At 45.7% G+C, this 22500-nt stretch overlaps 1 protein-coding gene across 6 annotated transcripts in view; it reads left to right on the top strand.

Moving 5' to 3' along the window:
• Positions 1 to 22500, top strand: part of Gyg (glycogenin 1) — a 54068-nt gene that overhangs the window by 30921 nt on the left and 647 nt on the right. The window contains exons 1-7 of one of the 6 annotated variants that reach the window (XM_043014444.2): positions 10860 to 11072; positions 17175 to 17313; positions 18507 to 18681; positions 18789 to 19060; positions 19201 to 19378; positions 20293 to 20340; positions 22066 to 22500. The exon at positions 22066 to 22500 is cut by the window's right edge and continues 647 nt beyond it. In XM_043014444.2, coding sequence (XP_042870378.2) covers positions 10862 to 11072; positions 17175 to 17313; positions 18507 to 18681; positions 18789 to 19060; positions 19201 to 19378; positions 20293 to 20340; positions 22066 to 22221 — 1179 coding nt within the window. In that variant the 5' untranslated portion in view covers positions 10860 to 10861 and the 3' untranslated portion in view covers positions 22222 to 22500. Of the gene's footprint in view, positions 1 to 10856; positions 11073 to 17174; positions 17314 to 18506; positions 18682 to 18788; positions 19061 to 19200; positions 19379 to 20292; positions 20341 to 21265; positions 21533 to 22065 lie in introns of those variants that run through there. The other 5 variants (XM_086555478.1, XM_043014446.2, XM_086555479.1 and 2 more) reach the window with 5 other exon arrangements.

Genomic DNA, 22500 nt, shown 5'->3' with positions numbered 1-22500 from the left:
TGCCAAAATACTGCCATTTTCTTTTCTGTTTTGTTATTTATGTGTACATTTTCCTTTTCTTTTCTTTTTTTGTTTTTTTCTTATTTTCTTCCCAACTGCCGATTCATTCCATTGGAAATTCATAATGCATGACTCCGAGGGTGAAAAGACACTTCCAAGACGAATAGAAAAATACAAAGCATGTAGAAAATTGATGTTGAGGGCGGGCAGGACTCGCGTCTGGCGGTGGCACTGTGAGGGCGAGTCAGGCGTGGCTGCTATATCTTGCAAGGTCACACTCTTTGAAGTTATACTTATTCCGTTCTTAGGACGAGAATAATTGGCAAAAATGGGATAGTTAGAAGGACGTATTAGATGGTATTTTTAAGGATGATTGATAGAAATCATGTCACATGTCGCCAGCCATGATTGGGAAGCTACAGTAAGGCCAGCATTGTCCTGCAGACCCCGTGATGAGGAATGAGAAGAGAAAAAAAGGTTGAAGGTGACGTGCATGTTTGCAGATAAATTTAGACAAGATTTGACAATGTCGTCCTCAAGTTGGTGTAGGTAGGAGGGAAAGTCTGTCTCTCTCTCTCTCTCTCTCTCTCTCTCTCTCTCTCTCTCTCTCTCTCTCTCTCTCTCTCTCTCTCTCTCTCTCTCTCTCTCTCTCTCTCTCTCTCTCTCTCTCTCTCTCTCTCTCTCTCTCTCTCTCTTTCTCTCTTAGAGGGAGGCAGGGGAAAAGGGGGACCCTTCCCCTCCCTCCCTCTTTCCCTCTCCCCTTCCCCTCCCTCCCTCTTTCCCTCTCCCCTTCCCCCTCCTTCTCTCTCTCCCTCTCCCCATCCCCCTCCCCCTCCTTCTCCCTCTCCCTCTCCCCTTCCCCCTCCCTCTCCCTCTCTCCTTCCCTCTCCTTCTCCCTCTCCCTCTCCCCTTCCCCCTCCTTCTCCCTCTCTCCATCCCCCACCTTCTCCCACTCTGTGTCTTGCACCACCCCCTATGCGGATATAAACTATTAGTACATCCACCTAGGGCCATGCATTAGACATCGGGTGGGATTGAGAGAAGCCAGTTCCTCGACGTTTGCATGTTGACATAACCTGGGGCTCTCTTGGCTATTCATTGTTCATCGTGTTTGTTGGTTGTTGTTTTTCTTTTATTTCTCTCTCTCATTTCTCTTTTGTCTTTGTTTGTTTTTGTATTGCATTTGTCTCGCTGTGTGTTATCCATATATATTTTTTTATTATTTTTAAGATGTTTTTATAAGGAAGGTAGTATTGGGGGGGACTGTATTGGAGGGAGGGGGGTTGCGTTCATCACACAGGGAGAGGGTTAAGGGTGGGGGATGGGGGTGGGGTGGGTGGGAGACGGGCATGGTTGCTATGCGGCGCCGCTCCCTTGGCAACGCATAGTGTGGTTCAGTCCTAGGGGGTTGGTTGGGTGGTTTGGTGAGTAGGGCGTTGGGGGGTATGGGTAAGGGATAGGGGTAGGGGAGGGGGATGGAAGTTTGCAGGGCCGGTTCCTTCCCCTTCACCCTTTCCCCCCCCCCCCCCCCCCCCGCACCCTACACCCCTCATGTTTCTGCGTATGAGAAATCCCCATTTATAAATATCTCCCATGTTAGCTTCCCCTCCGCCCCTCTAAAAGTGGGGAAATTGGCCCTCCCCCACCCACCCCCCCTTCAACACACCTTCTCCCTTGGGTAGGGTGTAGACCGGAGGGAGTCAAAGGAGGAATCCTTAAAGGGTTACGTAATATACCTTAACCCCCCCCCCTCCTCCTCCTCCTGCACACATAGTACCCTATAACCCCTTCGTGTTCGGATTCCGTTTCTCGTCCTAAGAAGCTCATTGTTCTATCTATCTTATTGTCATTTATTACCATCATTTAGTAGCATTTTTTATTATTATTGTTTATCTTGTTCTCAAATGTACATTATTTATTCAACTTTATTACGTTTCTTTCGTTCGCTCACCTTGATCAGCTGTTCACTTGCGACGTGATGTTTGTTTACTCTCAACTTCACCGACTCTGCTTTCAACAATCTCTCACTCGTTCTCTCTCTCTTTCTCTTTCTTTTTTACTTTTTTCTCTCTCTTTTCTTCCCCAATTCTGCTTTCAACAATCTCTCTTTCGTTCTCTCTTTCTTTCTTTTTTCCTTTTTCAGTTCACTTATCTCTCTCTCTCTCTCTCTTTCCCTCTCTCTTCCTCTCTCTTCCTCCTTTCTTCTTTCTCCCTTAAAGATATTATTATTATTATTATTGTTATCATCATCATCATCATTATCTTTATTTACCTCTCCTTGACTGGCAGCGCCATCGCTTGTAAAATGCCACCGCGATTGTTATTATTCGGGTCATTTCCCAAAGGGCGCTTACGTACATCGCCTTTCCATCCGTTGTAAAGGGGTATGCCTGTGATGCGGTCTTACGATTGTTGTTACTCCTGTCAGTTAGGAAAATGCGTGTTTCGTATGTTAACACGGCTGTTGGCATTTATCATGACTCTGTCTCTTTATTAGAATGATTGTTGTTATTTTGCTGTGGTTGTTATTTTATAGAGATATGTAATGCATTCAGCATATTTGTGCTATTTTTGGCATTTGTTGTTCATATGTTTGCAGTGAATTGTCATGATTATACGAGATAATTTTTTTCTCCATAAACTATTTATCTCTAAAAAAAATCAATCTACTTTACTCGTCTTATTTGCTTTGCGAGTCTCCGGAGAGCCTGTCCCGCCTTCTTCCAGTATTTTAGGGGGAACATTACATCCAATAGTGGCGCGCCTTGTTAGGTTTCTTGGACGTCTTCTGTGTGTTTTTGAATGAGTTTTAGTTCTCTCTCTCTCTCTGTCTTTCTCTCTCTCTCTCTCTCTCTCTCTCTCTCTCTCTCTCTCTCTCTCTCTCTCTCTCTCTCTCTCTCTCTCTCTCTCTCTCTCTCTCTCTCTCTCTCTCTCTCTCTCTCTCTCTTTCCCTCTCTCTCTCTCTTCCCCCGCCCTCCCTCTCTTCTTCCCTCTTTCCCTCCTCCACCACCTCTTCCAGTCCTTGGCTACTTAATAAAGGGTCAAAGGTCTCGCCAGTAATTATGTCTAGAAGTTGCTGTGCCTTGTTGGTTTGCGCGCATTGATGCTCACACACGAGTGTTTGGAGGCGCTCGTTCATGGAGGCGCTGAGTTGGCTGTTTGCTGGTTCTCATGCTCTCTCTTCTTCTCCTTCTCCTCCTTCTTCTTCTTCTTCTATATTTTCTTCTTCTCTTCCTCTTCTTCCTCTACTTCCTCTTCTTCCTCCTCTTCCCCCTCCTCCTTCCTTTCCTTCGCTCATTCTCCCTGCCGCTCCCCCATATTCTCTCTATTTGTTCTTCTCCATCTCTTTCTCTCTCTTTCTCTCGCTCTCCCCCCCCCTCTCTCCCCCCTCTCTCCCCCTCTCTCTCTCCTCCCCCCCTCCCCCCCCCCCCCCCCCCACACACCCCCCCCCCCCCCCCCCCCCCCCCCCCCCCCCCCCCCCCCCCCCCCCCCCCCCCCCCCTCCCCCCCCCCCCCCCCCCCCCCCACCCCCCCCCCCCCCGCCCCCCACCCCCCCCCCCCCCCCCCCCCCACCACCCCCCGCCCCCCCCACCCCCCCCCCCCCCCACCGCCCCCCCGTCCCCCCCCCCCCTCCCCCCCCCCCCCCCCCCCCCCCTCCCGCCCCCCCCCCCCCCCCCCCCCCCCCCCCCCCCCCCCCCCCCCCCCCCCCCCCCCCCCCCCCCCCCCCCCCCCCCCCCCCCCCCCCCCCCCCCCCCCCCCCCCCTCCCCCCCTTCCCCCTTTCCCTCTCTCTCCCCCCCCCCTCTCTCTCTTCTTCTCTTTTCTATCCCCTATCTATTCCTCCTCTTTATTTCGTTATCTCCTCAACTCCCACTCAGACGTCTTCGTCTCCCCTGCCCCTTAATGCTCCGGTCGCGGAAAACCTGTAACGCGTTTTAAATACCACTCAGTCGGGTTCGGCGGGGGGGCCCCAGTCGGATCGCGGGGGGGGTCGGGGCGGGGTCATCCGTACCTGTAATCCGGTGATTCGAACTCGGCATCCCACGCACGATGATTTACCATTTTATATTTAATCGATCTCCCCCCTCGAGAAGCCCCTGGAGGACTAGTTATTTTATGTTCCTTATCTTTTTTATCTTAAATGATCTTTTCCTTTTAGATATCTTCGGTGGGAGGGAGGGAGGGAGGAGCACAAAGAGAGAGAGGGGGGGGGGCACAAAGAGAGAGAGAGACAGACAGAAAGAGAGAGAGAGAGGGAGAGAGAGAGAGAGAGAGAGAGAGAGAGAGAGAGAGAGAGAGAGAAAGAGAGAGGGGGAGGGGAAGGGGGAGGGGCAGAAAGAGAGAGAGAAAGGGGGGGGTATATATTGCTTGATCCCTTCCTTCTGAGCTTAAGGAAGGAATTCACTCCGCGACAGAGACACAGGGGCGGCAGGTGGGAGTGTGCTTGGCAACAAAGAGGAGAAGGAGAAGATCAGAAAGGGAAAGGATGAAGAAGAGGAATGCACGTAGCAATGGGAGTAGAGACAACAGGGAAGGAAAATAAGAGTAAAGGAATTTAACGTAAAGGAGAGAGAGACAGACACAGAGACAGAGACAGAGACACAGACACAGACACAGACACAGACACAGACAGAGACAGGCAGAGAGAGAGAGAGAGAGAGAGAGAGAGAGAGAGAGAGAGAGAGAGAGAGAGAGAGAAAGAGAAAAAAAAACAGAAACAAAGAGTGGGCGTGGCAAGAGAGCGAACAGTCGGAAATACCAAAGGAAGAATAAGAAGGAGAGAAGCAGAAGACTAAAGGAATCGAGATGGGAGTGTTAGCGACAGGTCTTTCGACAAGTATGAGCGCAGAATTTTGAAATGTTGCGCCACGTGTCCTAGGGCAGCGAGCAACAGCTGTTGATGCGAAGTGCTATATTTTCCTCGTCGTCCTGTGACATAAGTCAAGAGTCCCCGACACAGCTTGCTTGCACGGAAGGCGTGTTGTGCGAGGATGCGGGGAGGCGGAGAGTTAAATGACTGACGCGTCATTTCTCCGTTCTCTCCCCCATTTTAGATAGCTCCTAAAAAACAATTTTTTCCGTCAACCTCCACGCAGACGAAAAGTAACGTCGCTATACCGTCATTAAACAAAGAGCAGCCTCTGTTTGTTTCAGAGGAAGTTTACATGAGAAAGCCATCATGCATCACATGGGTTCTAAATTTTGCCCCTGCAACTTTGTAGACCGAGCGAATACTACAACCCACGAAGCGATGACATGAATAACCTCGTGTATGTAGGGCACTCCAACGCCATGAAGTATTAAGGTACAGCAGAGGAGCTGGCGCCCCTCCACTTGCCCTCTGCGTTACTGCCAGATAAGAGTACTGGCCAGATGCACGAAACACATTAGATCCACGACCGTCAGTCACTCACAATATAAAAAAGAAGAGGGGGGTCGTTTTAAAAAAATTAAAAGCTGATTGCTGAGAATCTGAGACTCCGACAACAAAAACCTAAAAAAACAAAAAAAAACGGTTCAAAATACGTGGCCGGATGCAGCAGCATGGCCAGATTGTGGCTCTCTTCCGGGCCAGAGTGCAGGCAGAGGACGCGTTGGTGGCTGGTTGATTGGGTGGATGAAGTGCGAGGGAGAAGAGAGAGAGGAGAGAAAGTGAGAAGAGAGAAAGAGGGAAGAGAGAGAGAGGGGGGGGAGAGAAAGAGAGAAGAGAGAGAGGAGAGAAAGAGAGAAGTGAGAGAGGAGAGAAAGAGAGAAGAGAGAGAGAAAGACAGAGACAGAGACAGAGAGAGAGAGAGTGAGAGAAAGAAAGAGAAGTATATACTGGTAACGGGAGCATTGTGCTCATGTTGCTACCCTCTCCCAAAGGAACATCAAAGTATTCCTAAAACTACGAGTACCGAGATTATGCAGTATCGCTATAAGATAGCGCGTTATCAACAGATAAAAAAACTATGGTCTGAACTTATCTATTTGGCAATACATAATAGGAAGACAGGAGTATCTACCTCCTCATGATTTAAGAAGCAGTAGCATTTGCACTAACGATAGCCCCGGTGTGGAGTAGTCCCTTGCAATTCCCTCTGTTTCAATACCAGATCATCACTTACCCGTAGGTTGCCCTGTGTGTATTATACCCCCCCCCACCCCATCCATCAGTAATGTTCTAAGCTTTAAGAAATAGTTATTTAAAAGGTTTGTAGTCGGAGCTGTTGTCTTTTCGTTTGCGGTTTTGTCTGGCATCACCACCAAGGTCAACGCTATCTTCACGCCTGGTAACATGCAACCCGCAGGTCACAAGGTCGATCGCTGGCACTTGTGTAGTAGGATGGGAGAGGGGTGGGGGGGGGGAGAGGGAGGGGAGGGGGGAGAGGGAGAGGGAGGGGGAAGGGGCAATGGCTGGCTGACCACAATTGAAGGCACTTGAGAACATTCGTTGGAGGTTATATAATAAACAACTCAAAAAAAAGAAGAAGAAAAACAGGTCGCCTATTTTGGGATATTGTGGTTCTTTTGCGAACTTCTCTTTATTTATGGAAGCGATTTGTAGATTCCTATTTTCAAACTCGCTTTTCTCTCTCAGCTATAATCTCCTGGGAAGCGATTATGATATCTCTCTTCTCTCATCTCATTCAAAAATCATCCACTCTCTCTGGTCCTCATCTCCTCTCTCCATCTCATCTCTCTCTCCTCTCTCGATCTCTCTCGCAATTTTCACTCCCTCTTGACATGGCATTTATTCGACCTTATTTATTCATTTTACGCGCCATTATCGTTGCTCATATCAGTCCAGTTGCATAACACACCGCACTGTAATAAAGATTAAAACTTTTATAAGAAAATTCAGTTAGCCCTTGGTGATTAATTAAGCTCCTCTGGAACTATCTATATGTTCAGGTACGCACGCACGCAACCCCCCCCCCCTCCACCCTACACACACACACACACACACCCACACACACACACACACACACACTCCGCACACTCGAGCAACTCAGACACCCACAACGACACACAAAACCGCACACACACACACCTCACACACACACACACACACACACACACACACACACACACACACACACACACACACACACACACACACACACACATACACACATACACACATACACACACACACACATACACACATACACACATACACACACACACACACACACGTACGGAAGTAGGACACAAACTGAAGAAAGTTGTCACAGAGCAACAGCGGTGTTTGAGACGTTTTACATATCTTGAGACTGTCGCTATCGGGGATCGAATGTCGGGGTGTGTCGGGATGTAGATGGGGGGGAGGGGAGGGGTCATTGGGTGCGGAGTGGATGGGGGGGAAGGTCACGGCTAAAACGTCCCAAGGTCACGGGCAAATTGTCTTCTCCCTTGCCCTCCTCTCCCTCTTCTTGTTCTCCGTTGCTTTTTCTTTTTTCATTTTTTTCTTCTTTTTCTTCTTTTTCCTCTTTCTCCTCTCTCTCTTCCTCCTTCTCAATCTCTCTCTCTCTTTCTCTTTCTCTTTCTCTTTCTCTTCCCCCTCCTCTCTCTCTTTCTCTTCCCCCTCCTCCCTCCTCCTCCCTCTTTTCCTCTCTTCCTCTCTTCTTCCCTCCTCCTCCCTCTCTTCCTCCCTCCTCTTTCCTCCCTTCCCCTCTTCCTCCTTCCTCTCTTCCTCTCTTCCCCTCTTCCTCCTTCCTCTCTTCCTCCCTCCTCCTCCTCCTCCTCCTCCCTCTCCTCCTCCTCCTCCTCCTCCTCCCTCTCCTCCTCTTCCTCCTCCTCTTCCTCCTCGTCCTCCTCCTCTTCCTCCCCCTATCCCCTCCACCTCCTCCTCTTCCTCCCCCTATCCCCTCCACCTCCTCCCCCTTCCCCCTATCCCCTCCATCTCCTCCTCCTTCCCCCCTATCCCCTCCATCTCCTCCTCCTTCCCCCCTATCCCCACCACCTCCTCTTCCTCCTCCTCGTGGCTCTCCCCCTTCCTCCCTCTCCTCCTTCCTCCCTCTCCTCCTTCCTCCCTCTCCTCCTCTTCCCCTTCCCCTCTTCCTTCCCTCATCACCTAAGATGGGTGGAAGACGAATTGCCCGTGTCCTCAAGGAACTATCTATAATTGATGGGGGAGGTTGAGTGTGTGTGTAGGTGGGGGGGGTGGGGGGGGGGGGGGGGGGGGGCGTATGGGGGTTTATGTAAACCTCTAAAAAATGGACGGCAGTTTTGTTTAAAAGAGTATTGTTTCGCGCGTTTCGTTTCGTATCGTGCTTCTCTCCCTCTCCTCTCTCTCTCTCCTTCTCTCCTCTTCTCTCCTCCACTCTCTCTTTCTCCTCTCTCGCTCTCCTCTCTCCTCACGTCCTCTCTCTCTCTATCTATCTCTCTATCTATCTATCTCTCTCACTCTCCTCTTTTTCTCTCTCTAGATGCTTGTCCGCACGTACCTTCACGAATTCGTGCAATCATCCACAGATAATGGTTGATAACAGATATCGGCTTGTATAGATGCTAAATTTAGACGTTCACCTACATCCATTCATATCGTAGGTGCCCTGATCTAGAAAGAAACAAAACCACAGTTCTAGCAGAAGCTCTACAGCGAAGGAAACTCTTTTCTACATATGAAAACCGCCCCTACGCCCACCCCGAGACTATGGCAACTAGGTAATGGCAGGTTTATAATGGCGACGAACGGGCACAGACAAACCCTATACCCACGTGACAGCTGGTTCAGAGTCCCGATTGCGCGGAAACCAGCTGCTTGGCTAGCCTTCAGGGGACACGTGGCTCAAGTTAGAACATCAATGAGGCAACACCGTCGAAAGAACAGCCCTTACATGCCCAGTCACCAAGGAGTCACGTGAACACCCCCCTCCCCTCCTTCTCCCCCCAAAAAAACAAGAACAAGAACACGCTCAGTCCGCAGAGTACCTACCTACACAAGACGAAGATATCTGGTCACGGCGAGAACACGTGGAACGAGCGAGCACGCGAGAGGGAGACAAGGAGTAGAGGGAGAGGGAGTAGGAGAAGTAGAGGAAGACGAAGAGGTGGAGGGAGAGGGAGAGAGAGGGGGAAAAGAGGAAGACAAAGAGGTGGAAGGAGAGGGAGAGGGAAAAGTAGAGGAAGACGAAGAGGTGGAAGGAGAGGGAGAGGAAAAAGTAGAGGAATACGAAGAGGTGGAAGGAGAGGGAAAGGGAGAAGCAGAGGAAGACGAAGAGATGGAGAGAGAGGGAGAGGGAAAAGTAGAGGAAGACGAAGAGGTGGAAGGAGAGGGAGAGGGAAAAGTAGAGGAAGACGAAGAGGTGGAAGGAGAGGGAGAGGAAAAAGTAGAGGAAGACGAAGAGGTGGAAGGAGAGGGAGAGGGAGAAGCAGAGGAAGACGAAGAGATGGAGAGAGAGGGAGAGGGAAAAGTAGAGGAAGACGAAGAGGTGGAGGGAGAGGAAGAGGGAGAAGAAAATAAAGACGAAGAGGTTGAGGGAGAAGGGGAGGGAGAGGTAGAGGAAGACGAAGAGGTGAAGGGAGAAGGAGAGGAGGAAGACAAAGAGGAGGAGGAGGAGGAGAGAGAGAGAGAGAGAGAGAGAGAGAGAGAGAGAGAGAGAGAGAGAGAGAGAGAGAGAGGAAGACAAAGAGGAGGATGGGGAGGAAGGCAGAGAGGAAGAAGGAGAAGGAGAGTTAGGAGGATGGGGAGAAGGAGAAAGAGAGGGAGGGGAAAAGGGAAAAGGGAAAGGAATAGGAAGAGGAGCAAGGAGAAAGAAGGCGATAGAAGCAGGAAATAGAATGTGGGTAAGACATGGAAAAACGGATAGGATAAGAGCCACATAGTAAGTAGAGAGGCAGGTAAGCGGATGAGTAAGGAGACTGACTAGCAGACGGCAAGACAAGCGTCCAGACAGACAGACAAACAATGAAATATAAATGCAGACTGACACACGGAGAGAATGAAAATATGCAAACAATCACATCCATCCACCAGCGACTGTTTGCATATACCTAGACTATAGAGCATTGTAGCATATACCGAGCGAGTGCAAATCTTCTTCTCAGTTCAGTTGGCGAGTCGAGAGGCGAGGCAAAACATAAGGACAATAATTGGGAGGATTATCAAACAGTCGTTAATTAAGGGTTAATGATGTTGCTATATGTCAGTGGAAAAGGAACGGGAGGGTAATATTTATAGGAGTTTAGATTTATAGGGAAGTAAAATCGTTTCTATAATTGTGATAATGGGAAATTAAGCACATTTCTATGATAATGACAATGCATGTGATTATTAATCTTGTATATATTAACCATCACATTTATACTAATAATATGCCGGTGTTATTACTATTGTTCTCAAGGACGAGAAAATGAACACAAAAGAATTCCTTAAACAAAAGGACTTTTTTAGGGGGGGATAACGCAGGATAATAAAGCGTACATCCTGTATATCGTAACGCTTGGTATTAAGAAGAAAGCGGATAGGATAAGTAAAAAAATATTGTATGTGTGATTGTACAGAAAGAAGGGAGCCTACGTATGGGGGATTTACATTTTAAAAGGGAAAAAAGTGATCTTGTATACAAACATGCATTTAATATGCTTATTTTGATAATAAATATGTATGTATGTGTGTTTGAATAAGAAATAATTACAAATAGTACGTAAAAGCCTCCCTCTCCCTCCCCTCCTCCCCCTCTCCTGGCACAGGAAAAGTTACCTTGTTACAAGTGAAACAATCTGAGGCCATGACCTCCACTTACCACATCCCTGGTCATGCTCTTCTCCTTTGCATGAACCGTCTCCCATAGTATGTTAGTGTGACAGTGACTTGTATGTGTGTGTGTTTGTCTCTCTCTCTCTCCGATGGCGCGCTGGCTCCTCCCACAATCAGGTTATGTGTGTGTATGTGTGTGTGTGTGTATGTGTGTGTGTGTGTGTGTGTCTTGCGCCGGCGAACCTGGTGGTGCTCACTGCTTACTCGCTGTGTCGCTCGCAGTCTCAGAGACTCAGTCAGCCGGCTGTCGTCGTCGAAGGCGCACGTTCTCGGGGCCACGCTGCTGTAGCCACTCTTCCCTTCCAAGTTGATTATTCACACCGTAACACAAGTTAGCATCGAGCCGAGCCAATCTACGCTTGTAGTTTTACGGAGAAAAGAGAGTGGATTTTCTTTTCTTGCTACTTCTCATATGCGACCACCTTTAGTTATGGATACCCGTCTCTTTTTTTTCTCCTGTGTTTTATCAAGTGGAAAAAATCGTGCCAGTTCTAGAAATCTCTTGAGTGGGTGTTTCTCCTCGCCTTAGATTGGACAGAGGGGACCGTTCTGTTTGAGGTAAAGCCAAGGACCGCACTCATCGGCGTGTGACGGTTTTCCGACGTGTCTGTGTGTCTCTGTGTGTATTCGTGGGTGTTTCTGGATACGTGGCTTATTCTGGTGTCCGGTGTCTTTCTGGCTTGGAAAATCAGGGCCTACGAAAGACCAATATAGATATAGTTTTAGAGTCAATAATTGTGTGAAGAGTCCACACTTGCACATTTCATATTATGTTCGTATTTTCTTGAAGGAAACTTGTACAATGATATCGTCAGGAAATTGTTCGATAATCCCAGGTACTTGACGTAGTGCACTAGATAATCCATTTCGCTCTTCACTAGCATATGACGTCTTATTTATTTATACGTATTATGCCATCCTTGCATTATTTTCATAGATGCCAACTTGCACACGCTCTCTTGCAAGGTGTGACAAATAAGTGTGATCATAAGTCCTTGAGAGCGGGCCAGGGAGGCAGGCAGGTGTTTCCAACTCCTGTTTACTGGCCTTATCTCTTCTTGAATTATGATTCATATTCCAATTAAAAGGTAGTAGTGCTTGTAATGGAAAAAATGCATTGCTGTGAATCGCGGATCAGTGTTCTAATAGCATTGTTGCATTAAACATCCTAAAATAGCTTAGACGATTCCATCCTGTCACGTACATACGTTAATTATTATTATAAGAGGAAACGGAGGTTTTGACATTACCGAGAATAGCCCGCACGCGCTGGGTAACTGTCACTGGCACGGTGGCAGTGGGAGTATCTGAAACCACGATGCCAAAATTAGATACGGCAAGGTATGTCGGCTTTTCTCATAAAGTTCGTTGGCGCCATTAAGTGCGAGTAGTGCGCGAATTGTGAGCCGCTTGGCGCGAAGGGCCCGTAACTCGTTCATACATTTTATTTTCTCTCCTCATCCCTGCTTGGACGGAGCCCAATTAGCCGGATGTGAATTTCGGCGAAAACCTTCAGACTGTATGAACACGCCTTTGATATCCCTAAAATAAGACCCACGCTTTCTGTAACGTAAACCGCCAAGCCTAAACGGTCGCAGACGTGGATACCGGTTAATTTTGGCAGGTGTTTTATACTCGGACGATTTTAATGACACGACCCACCTGTGCTCGGATTAGCAAGGGAGGCCAGCGGAGTGATCTCTATTTTTACGTCTTAATTGCATAAGAAGGGATTGATTACCCTAGCGATTGTAGTCTCTTTTTTCTTTTTTTTTTTTTTAGTTACGTGTTGATTGTAGACCAGTAGTTGAGACTCGAAACTCGCGTGACTTGACTTTGGCAGGACGAGTTTGTAGGCCTATTTTCTGGGCGAATGCCACGCGCTAAACTACAATGGGCCGAGGGCGACGCGGGTGCCGAGGTGTGGCGGTAACCTGTTGCTCCCCGGCTCCTGGGTCTTCCTATCCCCTCGGGCGTGTCTGACCTGCCGTTCTACCGTTATACACGAGCTTTAAGGATCCCCTTTGCCATTAGCCTTCTCGTTTTATCCTTTTTTTTCTCTAACAGTCGTTATCATTGTCTTATTAGGGTTAAGCCCCCCCCCTCCTCCTCCGATATTCTCGTTGGCTCAATATATTTCTCTTTTCACATTTTCTCTCTCGATTCTATCCCTCATTTTCTCTCCCCTTCGGTCATGCTTTCCTTCCTTCCCTCCCCCTCCTCCCTGTGAGTCGCTTTCCTCTTTCCTTTTCTCTTTCCTTTTCTCTCTGTTGCTCTCCTTTCCTCCCTCCCGCACTCCCCCAGTCTGTTGACCTGTCCCCTTTAGTCTTCTTCCTCCCCTCTCACGTACACACGCAGACACACACATACTCACACATACACTCACACATACACTCACACTCACACTCACACTCACACTCACACTCACACTCACACTCACACTCACACACACACACACACACACACTCACACTCACACTCACACTCACACTCACACTCACACTCACACTCACACTCACACTCACACTCACACACACACACACACACACACACACACACACACACACACACACACACACACACACACACACACACACACACACACACACACTCACTCACTCACTCACTCACTCACTCACTCACGACGTGATGAACGTATCGTACGGCAAGTCGAGAATGAGTCACGTGATCAGATTAATCACACTTGGTAAAGGGAGAATGACATAACGTAATGTGAAGGGGCAGGGTGGAGGGGAGGGGGAGGTAATCGCTCGTAACCTTGAAACTTTTGAGAGGCGCCACGTGCGTCTGCTTGGGGTAGGGGGGTAGGGTAGAGGGAAGAGGGTAGAGGAGAGAGGAGAGGGTATGGGAGGACGTAGGAAGAGTTGAATTACACGGCCAAGGACGTTTGGTGTATTTTTTTTTTTTTTTTTTTTTTTTTTTTTTTTTTTGTGGGGGGGGGGTAATTTTTAATGGTTTTGATTGCATTCGTTCCTTTTATGCTTAATTAGAATGAATTTGTTACTGGTATTGGCTTGAGAATGTGATTCAAGTTGGAGTTACCTAGTAAGTCTTATAGGAAACTTACCACTAGATTTTCTATCATTGTCTATTTCTATCACTTAGTTTAGATTTGGGACTAAGGTTAGGACGATCTAGTACCACAGATGTGTGTATACATATAACTTTTTTTATGAAAGTAAAAATAGTTCCAGTGGAGACAGATGTTAACCACGCAACAGGTGTTCTGTAAGTTTGATAATGTGTGCACTTTTAACCAAGGCCTGGTGGTCGTATACACATTATTGTGGCTGTTGCTTCGTTAAAAATACCGCTTCGTTGGTTAGTATGTAGTAACCAAGTTTATTACTTAAACACGCATATTTTTGGTGATTATATATTTTTTTCATCTATTTAATCTCTTTAAATATTTGTTTTCAATGAGACTAGCTGGGTACCATCGTATTATATTGCGACTCCTCATTTCATAGTTAGGTTATAACTCACGGGACGCGATATATAGCCGTCGTAACCTCCTTTAAGATGGCGTTAGATGAAAAGTGTTAAAACACCACGGCTGACGGCCGCCTCTTACGCCCGAGAGGCGAGGCGAGGCGTGTTCAACGACCTTGGTCTCTAATATCTTCTCTCGTCTCGGCCACGCTGCTTTATCTCGCATTTTTTTCCTCCCTCCCCCCCCACACACACACACCTTTTTTCTTAATCTCTTTCTCTTTCTCTCTCTTTCTCTCTTTCTCTCTTTCTCTTTCTTTCTTTCTCTCTCCCTCTTTCTTTCTTTCTCTCTCCCTCTTTCTTTCTTTCTCTTTCCCTCTTTCTTTCTTTCTCTTTCCCTCTTTCTTTCTTTCTCTTTTTCCCTCTTTCTTTCTTTCTCTTTTTCCCTCTTTCTTTCTTTCTCTTTTTCCCTCTTTCTTTCTTTCTCTCTCCCTCTTTCTTTCTTTCTCTCTCCCTCCCTCCCTCTTTCTTTCTCTCTCCCTCCCTCCCTCTTTCTTTCTCTCTCCCTCCCTCCCTCTTTCTTTCTCTCTCCCTCCCTCCCTCTTTCTTTCTCTCTCCCTCCCTCTCTCTTTCTTTCTCTCTCCCTCCCTCCCTCTTTCTTTCTCTCTCCCTCTTTCTTTCTTTCTCTCTCCCTCTTTCTTTCTTTCTCTCTCCCTCTTTCTTTCTTTCTCTCTCCCTCTTTCTTTCTTTCTCTCTCCCTCTTTCTTTCTTTCTCTCTCCCTCTTTCTTTCTTTCTTTCTCTCTCCCTCTTTCTTTCTTTCTTTCTCTCTCCCTCTTTCTTTCTTTCTTCTCTCTCTTCTTTCTTTCTTTCTTTCTCTCTCCCTCTCTTTCTTTCTTTCTTTCTCTCTCCCTCTCTTTCTTTCTTTCTTTCTCTCTCCCTCTCTTTCTTTCTTTCTTTCTCTCTCCCTCTCTTTCTTTCTTTCTTTCTCTCTCCCTCTCTTTCTTTCTTTCTTTCTCTCTCCCTCTCTTTCTTTCTTTCTTTCTCTTTCTCTCTTTCTTCTTGTTCTCCCCTCTTTCTTCTTGCTCTCTTTCCTTTCTCTCTCCTCTTTCCTCTTCTCTTTTTTTCTCTTCTCTCTTCTCCTCCCTCTCTTCTTTCTTTCTCTCTCTCTCTCTCTTTCTTTCTCTCTCTCTCTTTCTCTCTCTCTCCTCTCTCCCTCTCTTTCTTTCTTTCTTTCTCTCTCCCTCTCTTTCTTTCTTTCTTTCTCTCTCCCTCTCTTTCTTTCTTTCTTTCTCTCTCCCTCTCTTTCTTTCTTTCTTTCTCTCTCCCTCTCTTCCTCTTTCTGTTCCTCTTTCCCTCTTTCTTCCCCCCCCCCCCCATTGTTTGAGTATGTGTGTGGCATTGTGGCAACGTCCTTCCAGATTTCTAAAATCTATTAAAAGCTAATGTTTTGATTTAAGAACATATTGTGTCCAACTTGCACTACCGTCTCTGCGGTTATGGCCGGGATTGCTCGAGGCATAGTTTCAATTGCACAGGCTACGAGTTTTGGCGCCGGCACTTCATTTGTACTGTTGCACATTTTCACATGAAACTAATGCATGATTATGATACCTCATTCAAAGCTGTAATAGTAATATTTGCGATTACCAGACGTATGTTTATTATTGCATAGCATAGTATCGTTTTACGTAACGAGCGAGTGTCGTGTCCTGGAAGCATTCTGTTGGAGACCAGAGCAAGTCTCCAACGCAGCTCCAACAATTCCGAAGGACAGGTTGCTGACGTTGTCCATATAAGGCGATAGGAAATTCGTCTGCCGGTACTGCGACTATCCCAACTGGCGGGGACGTAGGGTGCTGTTGGTTCCATTTTTGTTCGTTTTCTTTTTTGCTGAATGTCCAGTGGTCGCATCTAGGTGGTTTGCTCGTTTCTTAGAATTCAGAGAGGATTTTCGGAGAGTCGTTAAGTAAGAGAGAGAGAGGGATAAGTGGTATGGAGAATGTAGGCGAGCTTATAAAGTGATGGCATCCGTGTGGCAGCGATGGCAACAGTGTTGGCGCGGATGAGGCAGGGAGAGGGCGAAAGATATGGGGAAGACCTGTTACTTCGTGAGGGAAGAAAGGGTTCATGCCTCACAGCCAATGTCTGTCTTTTCATTTTATTTTATTATCCATTTTCTAAGCTTTGGGCAGAAGTAAGCAAATTTTGGTGGTCGGTATGGTAAAACTTTGTTATATGCCTTATGGTTGAGTGGAATAGGTTCGTTCCCGACTCCACCACCGCCAGCAAGGAATTGTTCTGTGGGCTCTAAAGCCTTTCTCTGCACCTCGGGCAAGGTGGCATGCCAGTGCCCTTATACGTTTATTCTTCAGAATTAATATGCAAGGAGCACATTTAAGTTGAGGATGATTCACGATTTTGAATTGCGTATATGTTTGCAGAATTGAATTTAGTCGACGAGCAGAAAGTCATTTCCTACATGTGCTCATGTATATCTGAACCACAATTAAATCTGATTAAATTTCTTTTGAATTTAAAGAAATCACTTAGTCATTACTAGTGACTAACTTTAATCTCGTGGTTTCGTGTTTTTTTAGATTCATTCCAAGCATTATCATCGAATTGGCACCTTCGAAGTGAGCCAGATTTTATAGACCGAGAAAGAGCTTATAAAATATTTACTACAATTAGCTTTACTTCCAATAAGTAGTTTGCCCTTCTGCACTACCAATTGTGGCGAGTGTCTTCATATTACGATTTTTAGGGATCGGATCTCTTAATTTTGACCACACTGTGACTAAATTCGTTTACGTTGAACTTGTATATTCATACTTCCCAATGTTAATTGAAATGAGTGATTCATATACTATGTATGTCTTCATGTGTGTCGGTTTTGAGTGAAGCCCTAAAGAAGCTCTTTTGCCACCCGCCTCCTTGGCCCTCCTCAGAACTGACCAAAGTTTACTCTTCTCGATTGCAGTGCCGGAAGCATACGTAACCCTAGCGACCAACAATGGCTACGCTGCGGGTGCCTTGGTGCTGGCCCACTCCCTGCGCTCCTGTGGCACCTCCAAGGACCTCTGCATCATCATCACGCCGGCTGTCTCACCCGACATGAAGTGAGGGACTTGGGAATAGTGCCATTGGCTGCTTTCCTTACTTTTTTTTTATATCTTTCTCTTTCCCTCCCTCCCTCTCCCTCTCCCTCTCCCTCCCTCCCTCCCTCTCCCTCTCCCTCTCCCTCCCTCCCTCCCTCTCCCTCCCTCCCTCCCTCCCTCCCTCCCTCCCTCCCTCCCTCCCTCCCTCCCTCCCTCCCTCCCTCTCTCTCTCCCTCTCTCTCTCTCTCTCCCTCTCTCTCTCTCTCTCTCTCTCTCTCTCCCTCCTCTCCTCTCTCCTCCTCTCTCCTCTCTCTCTCTCTCTCTCCTCTCTCTCTCCTCTCTCTCTCTCTCCTCTCTCCTCTCTCCCCTCCTCCCTCTCTCTCCTCCCTCCTCTCCTCTCCCCTCTCCTCACTCTCTCCTCTCCTCCCTCTCTCCCTCCTCTCCTCTCCTCCCTCTCTCCCCTCTCTCTCTCCCTCCCTCTCCCTCTCCTCTCTCTCCCTCCTCTCCTCTCCTCCTCCCTCTCTCTCTCCCTCTCTCTCTCTCTCTCTCTCCCTCTCTCTCTCCCCTCTCCCTCTCCTGACCTCTCTCTCCCCTCTCCCTCTCCTGACCTCTCTCTCCCCTCTCCCTCTCCTGACCTCTCTCTCCCCTCTCCCTCTCTCTCCCCTCTCCCTCTCTCCCCCCTCCCTCTCCCTCCCCTCTCCCTCCCCTCTCCCTCTCCCCTCTCCCTCGCTCCCTCTCTCCTCTCCCTCTCTCCTTTCCCTCTCTCCCTCTCTCTCTCCCTCCTCTCCCTCTCTCCTCTCCCTCTCCCCTCTCCCTCTCTCCTCTCCCTCTCTCCCTCTCTCCTCTCCCTCTCTCCTCTCCCTCTCTCCTCTCCCTCTCCTCTCCTCTCCCTCTCCCCTCCCCTCCCTTCCCCTTCTTCTCTCCCTCTCCCTCTCCCTCTCCCTCTCCCTCTCCCTCTCCCTCTCTCTCTCTCTCTCTCTCTCTCTCTCTCTCTCTCCCTCTCTTTCTCTCTCCCTCCCTCTATCTCTCTATCTCCCTCTATCTCTCTCTCTCCCTCCCTCCCTGTATTTAATAAAAATGAGAAATATGCAGTGTGTAAATTACTGGTACTCTTCATGTACAAATGTTATCTAGTTTTTTTTTATGAGTTATTATGTATTGTTATTATTTTATCCAAAAGTTAAATTTCTCTAATTATATTTTCTTTCTTCTAGGTCACTGCTGGAGCAAGTGTTTAACAATGTAGTGACAGTCGATGTCCTGGATTCAGGAGACTCCGCCCACTTGGCTCTCATGAAACGACCCGAGTTGGGCGTTACCTTCACAAAGTTGCACTGCTGGACACTCACCCAATACACAAAATGTGTCTTCCTCGATGCTGATATGTTGGTAAGTGATTCATTCATTTATTTATGATTTTATTATTTTTTTTTTTCCCAGACACATTACTGGTAGATTTTTATACACTAAACTTGTCTTTATTTCTACACCCACAGGCTGTACAGAATGCAGATGAGCTCTTTTCCCATCCAGAACTGACAGCAGTTTGTGACATTGGTTGGCCAGATTGCTTCAACTCCGGCATGTTTGTCTTCATACCCTCCCAAGACACTTATGAAAAGTTGATTCACATGTCGGAAACCACTGGAAGCTTTGACGGCGGCGACCAGGGCATTCTTAACACATTCTTCCCCAATTGGAACCGTGTGTCTTTCATTTTCAACATGGTTGCCTCTGCCACATATACCTACTTGCCAGCATACAAACAGTGAGTATGGAGGCAGAACAGGGAGGGAGTGCCAGGCTGTTTATTTCAATGATGGGTAGAAGTGTTACATTTTTTCCTTCCATTTGTAAAATAAGAAGAATTGATCTTGGACATTTGAAGTCATGTTGAGCCCTTCGCAGATTTGGAGGGAATGCAAAGCTGGTCCACTTCCTCGGTGCTACAAAGCCATGGCACTACCGATACGACTCCTCTAGCGGCACCGTCCAGACTGGTCCAGGTTACCAACACCTAGCTCCTTACCTCAATTCCTGGTGGGCCATTTATACTCGCCTTGTCAAACCCAATGTTCCTGAAATGGTAGGTGCCAGTGCTTGAATTGTGTGCTTTCTTGTGCTAGTGGTTAATAAGAGTGAAAAATGTTTATCCCAAGTAACATCTGACTTCAGAATCATGTACTGAGTGTGTGTGTGTGTGTGTGTGTGTTTAATAAGTAATGCATAATAATGATGCCAGATTTTTTGTTGAAATAGGACAAGTATTTTGACACTGTAGACATAGAAACCTTTATCATTCGTTTACATATAATGTTATGATGTTTACTCTATATAGCTTTTAATTTTTTAGAATTGATAAAAATCTGACATCCGTATATGTGCTCTTGGAAGGATTGCTTGCTTTATTTTTTTATTCATTTTTTCATTTATTTTTTCTTTTACCTAGGGATATTAAAAGGTGGGTTCTATTGTCCGTGTAAGAACTTTGAGACTATAAATGTTACTCTTAATAAAGAAAGGTCTTGTAGTAACCACAGCAGTCTAGAAAAAATAGTCATATGTATTGTTATTGTTAGTAATACTAGTAATTGTACCTTAAATAGTGTTTCTAAGATTTTTGCAAAATGTTTCAGATTAATATATATATACATTTTTTTTTTTTTTTCCCTTGTAACCATGTAAAATTACTTAATATAACTTCAAAACAACTTTGATAAAGTAATTAATTTCAAGCAACTTTGATTTCTAAATGACTTTATTAAGCAAAGTATTTTTGAATTATTAAATTGATTTTCCAAATTTTGTGTGAAGAGCCTGTTTAATCTTAATCACTTACTGGAAACTCTTGGCATGTAAAATTCATTGCCTTAACTACCTTTTTTGTTTTCCCACTTGTGTTTTTATTTTGAAGAATTAACATTTCCCCCCTACCAAGGATGTTCTATTTACTTGTGTTTGATGCATGCATTAATTTCCTTCATGAATATTTTCTGACAGGATGTTCAAAAAGCAGTGGAGGTAAAGACCCCTGTTGAAACCATCCAGGTAATATATTGAGTTTTCTCTCTCAGCTTCTACTGTTCTTGTTCTCTTGCTCTCTCTGTCTCTGTCACTATATTTCCCCCTTTTTTGGGGGGATGTGAACTATCCACTTTTTAGTTTTTAGTTGTTTTTCTTTTAAGAGTTCATTCAGGATTGATAAGTAGCTTTACCTGGCCTTGCCTCTTTACTCTAGTTTGTAAATTTTCAGTTTTTTAAATTTCTATTATCTACGTTGTTGTTATTCTTGTTAATATTATAATGTTAACAACAAAAGTAATGGTACAGTTTGTGAAGAAGAAAAAGCTGATGATAAAATAGTAGACCATATATGTATTCAGGCAATCCTGGCATGATTAAAGCCAGCCAGGTAATATATTGAATTTTCTACTACTCTCTTACTCCATCTTTCAATTTCTGTCCTCTCTTACTCTTTGACTTGCCTTATTCATGCATATGTAGGTGTATAAAATGTTTATATATTTCTTTAAATTTATTTATGTACTTTGTTAAGGCATTTAGTGAAAGAGTCAATTGAAGATTTGAATAGGATAAAAACAGATATACATAATTTTCTAGTTCTGGGAGTATTACTAAAAATAGAAATTTTAATCATATTCATAGTTTTATTTTCAGTTTTCATCAAAATTATATTTATTAATAGAATACTTTTAATATATTGGCAAAAAATTCAGCTGTTATTTGATGTATAAAAGCGTGCTAGTACGTTACTGTAGCTTTGTATTTATTAGTGTTTGTATAAATGTGCACATAGACTGATAGATGGGTTGAGTGTATGTGTTTTATTTTTTGTATTTGACTTTGTGCTTTTTTTTATTGGTGATCTTATAGTGTAGGATGATTACTAACATTTCTTTGAACTTATTGTGACTAACCCAACATCCATCCTCCCAAACATGCTGCCCCATAGGATGTACAAGAAATTTCTAGCAATGTTACTGATCACTCAAACCATGAATCCAGTTCCTCGTGTTCAGTAAACGGAGACTGCGAGGTAAAAAATAGTCGTAATTTGACTTCCAAAGGTGGAGAAGATTCAGAGGGAGCACAGTGTGTTAGTATTTCAGAAGCGCTTGCTCTAAGGAGTGACATAGAGCCAAGTGAGTGTGTCTGCAATGCAGGCAGTGATAGAGGGGAAGAGACTCAGGTAACCTCAAAATAGTAAAATATCACTGCACCTAAAGCTTTCTCTGTTGCACACACATTGAGTAAGAATAGTATGATGAAAGGGAGAAATGAGAGGTGAAGGAGGGATATCAAGAGGACTCTATTGATTTGCATTAAGGGTGGAATGGTGCATGTGGCTCTTGTAGAAGAAGAAAGTTGGGAGATCTAGAAGTAGCTGTTCATATCATTCATGTAGGTCTTTTATGTTATTCCTTGGTAAGATACGATTACTAGGGTGTCCTTGATGCATGTTTTATTAGATTGTTACTCGGATGGTTAAAAGCTAAGCTGATCTAACCAGTTTTGGATGCTCTTTTTGACATGTGATGGCCAATGTTTTCATTATTCATTTGTTATATTACTCTTCAGTTTACAGATAGGGAGGTTATGGTTGTAGAAATCTAGGGAAATACACAAGAAGCAAGTGGCCTAACTCTTTCTTTCTTTCTTTTTTATAGCCTAAGATTTTAGACTTGTAATAAATTTTTATATTCATCTACTTGGATAATGCCATTTTCTAATAGCCTTCCTTCTGCCCAATAGATTGCGCAGCAGATCAGCGGCATGCACATTGGTGCCGAGTCTCTCCAAGAGGGCCAGGCAAGGTGGGAGAGAGGAGAACCTGACTACTTGGGTCGTGACTCCTTTGCAAACATCCAGGCCTACATCGACACCAAGATCAAAAGCAATGGAAAGTAGACATGCAGTTGGACTCAAAGCATGAGTTGCGTGCAGAATGATTTTAAGATGCTATGCCTCGCTTGGATATCTGATGTTGATCAGGGCAGTAACTGTGATTAGCAACTGTATATGGGAATTTCTGTTATCCCCATTCTTTGGGGAAGAATTGAAGACTGTTACTTTGTTAGGCAAAGGATAGACAGTTGTTTTGGAAAATGTTTTAGCAGACCATGTCCACTTACTTGCCATAAGTCATCAACAGAGGGTTCTAAGTGTGAACATTTTTCTATATTCAAA

Source organism: Penaeus japonicus, unplaced genomic scaffold (genome assembly GCF_977035675.1).
Source record: "Penaeus japonicus unplaced genomic scaffold, GWHDUDI00000001_assembly GWHDUDI00000031, whole genome shotgun sequence".
NCBI classification, from domain to species: Eukaryota; Metazoa; Arthropoda; class Malacostraca; order Decapoda; family Penaeidae; genus Penaeus; species Penaeus japonicus.
Note: the sequence above shows the minus strand (reverse complement) of the source record. Positions and strands in the feature narration are given on the sequence as shown.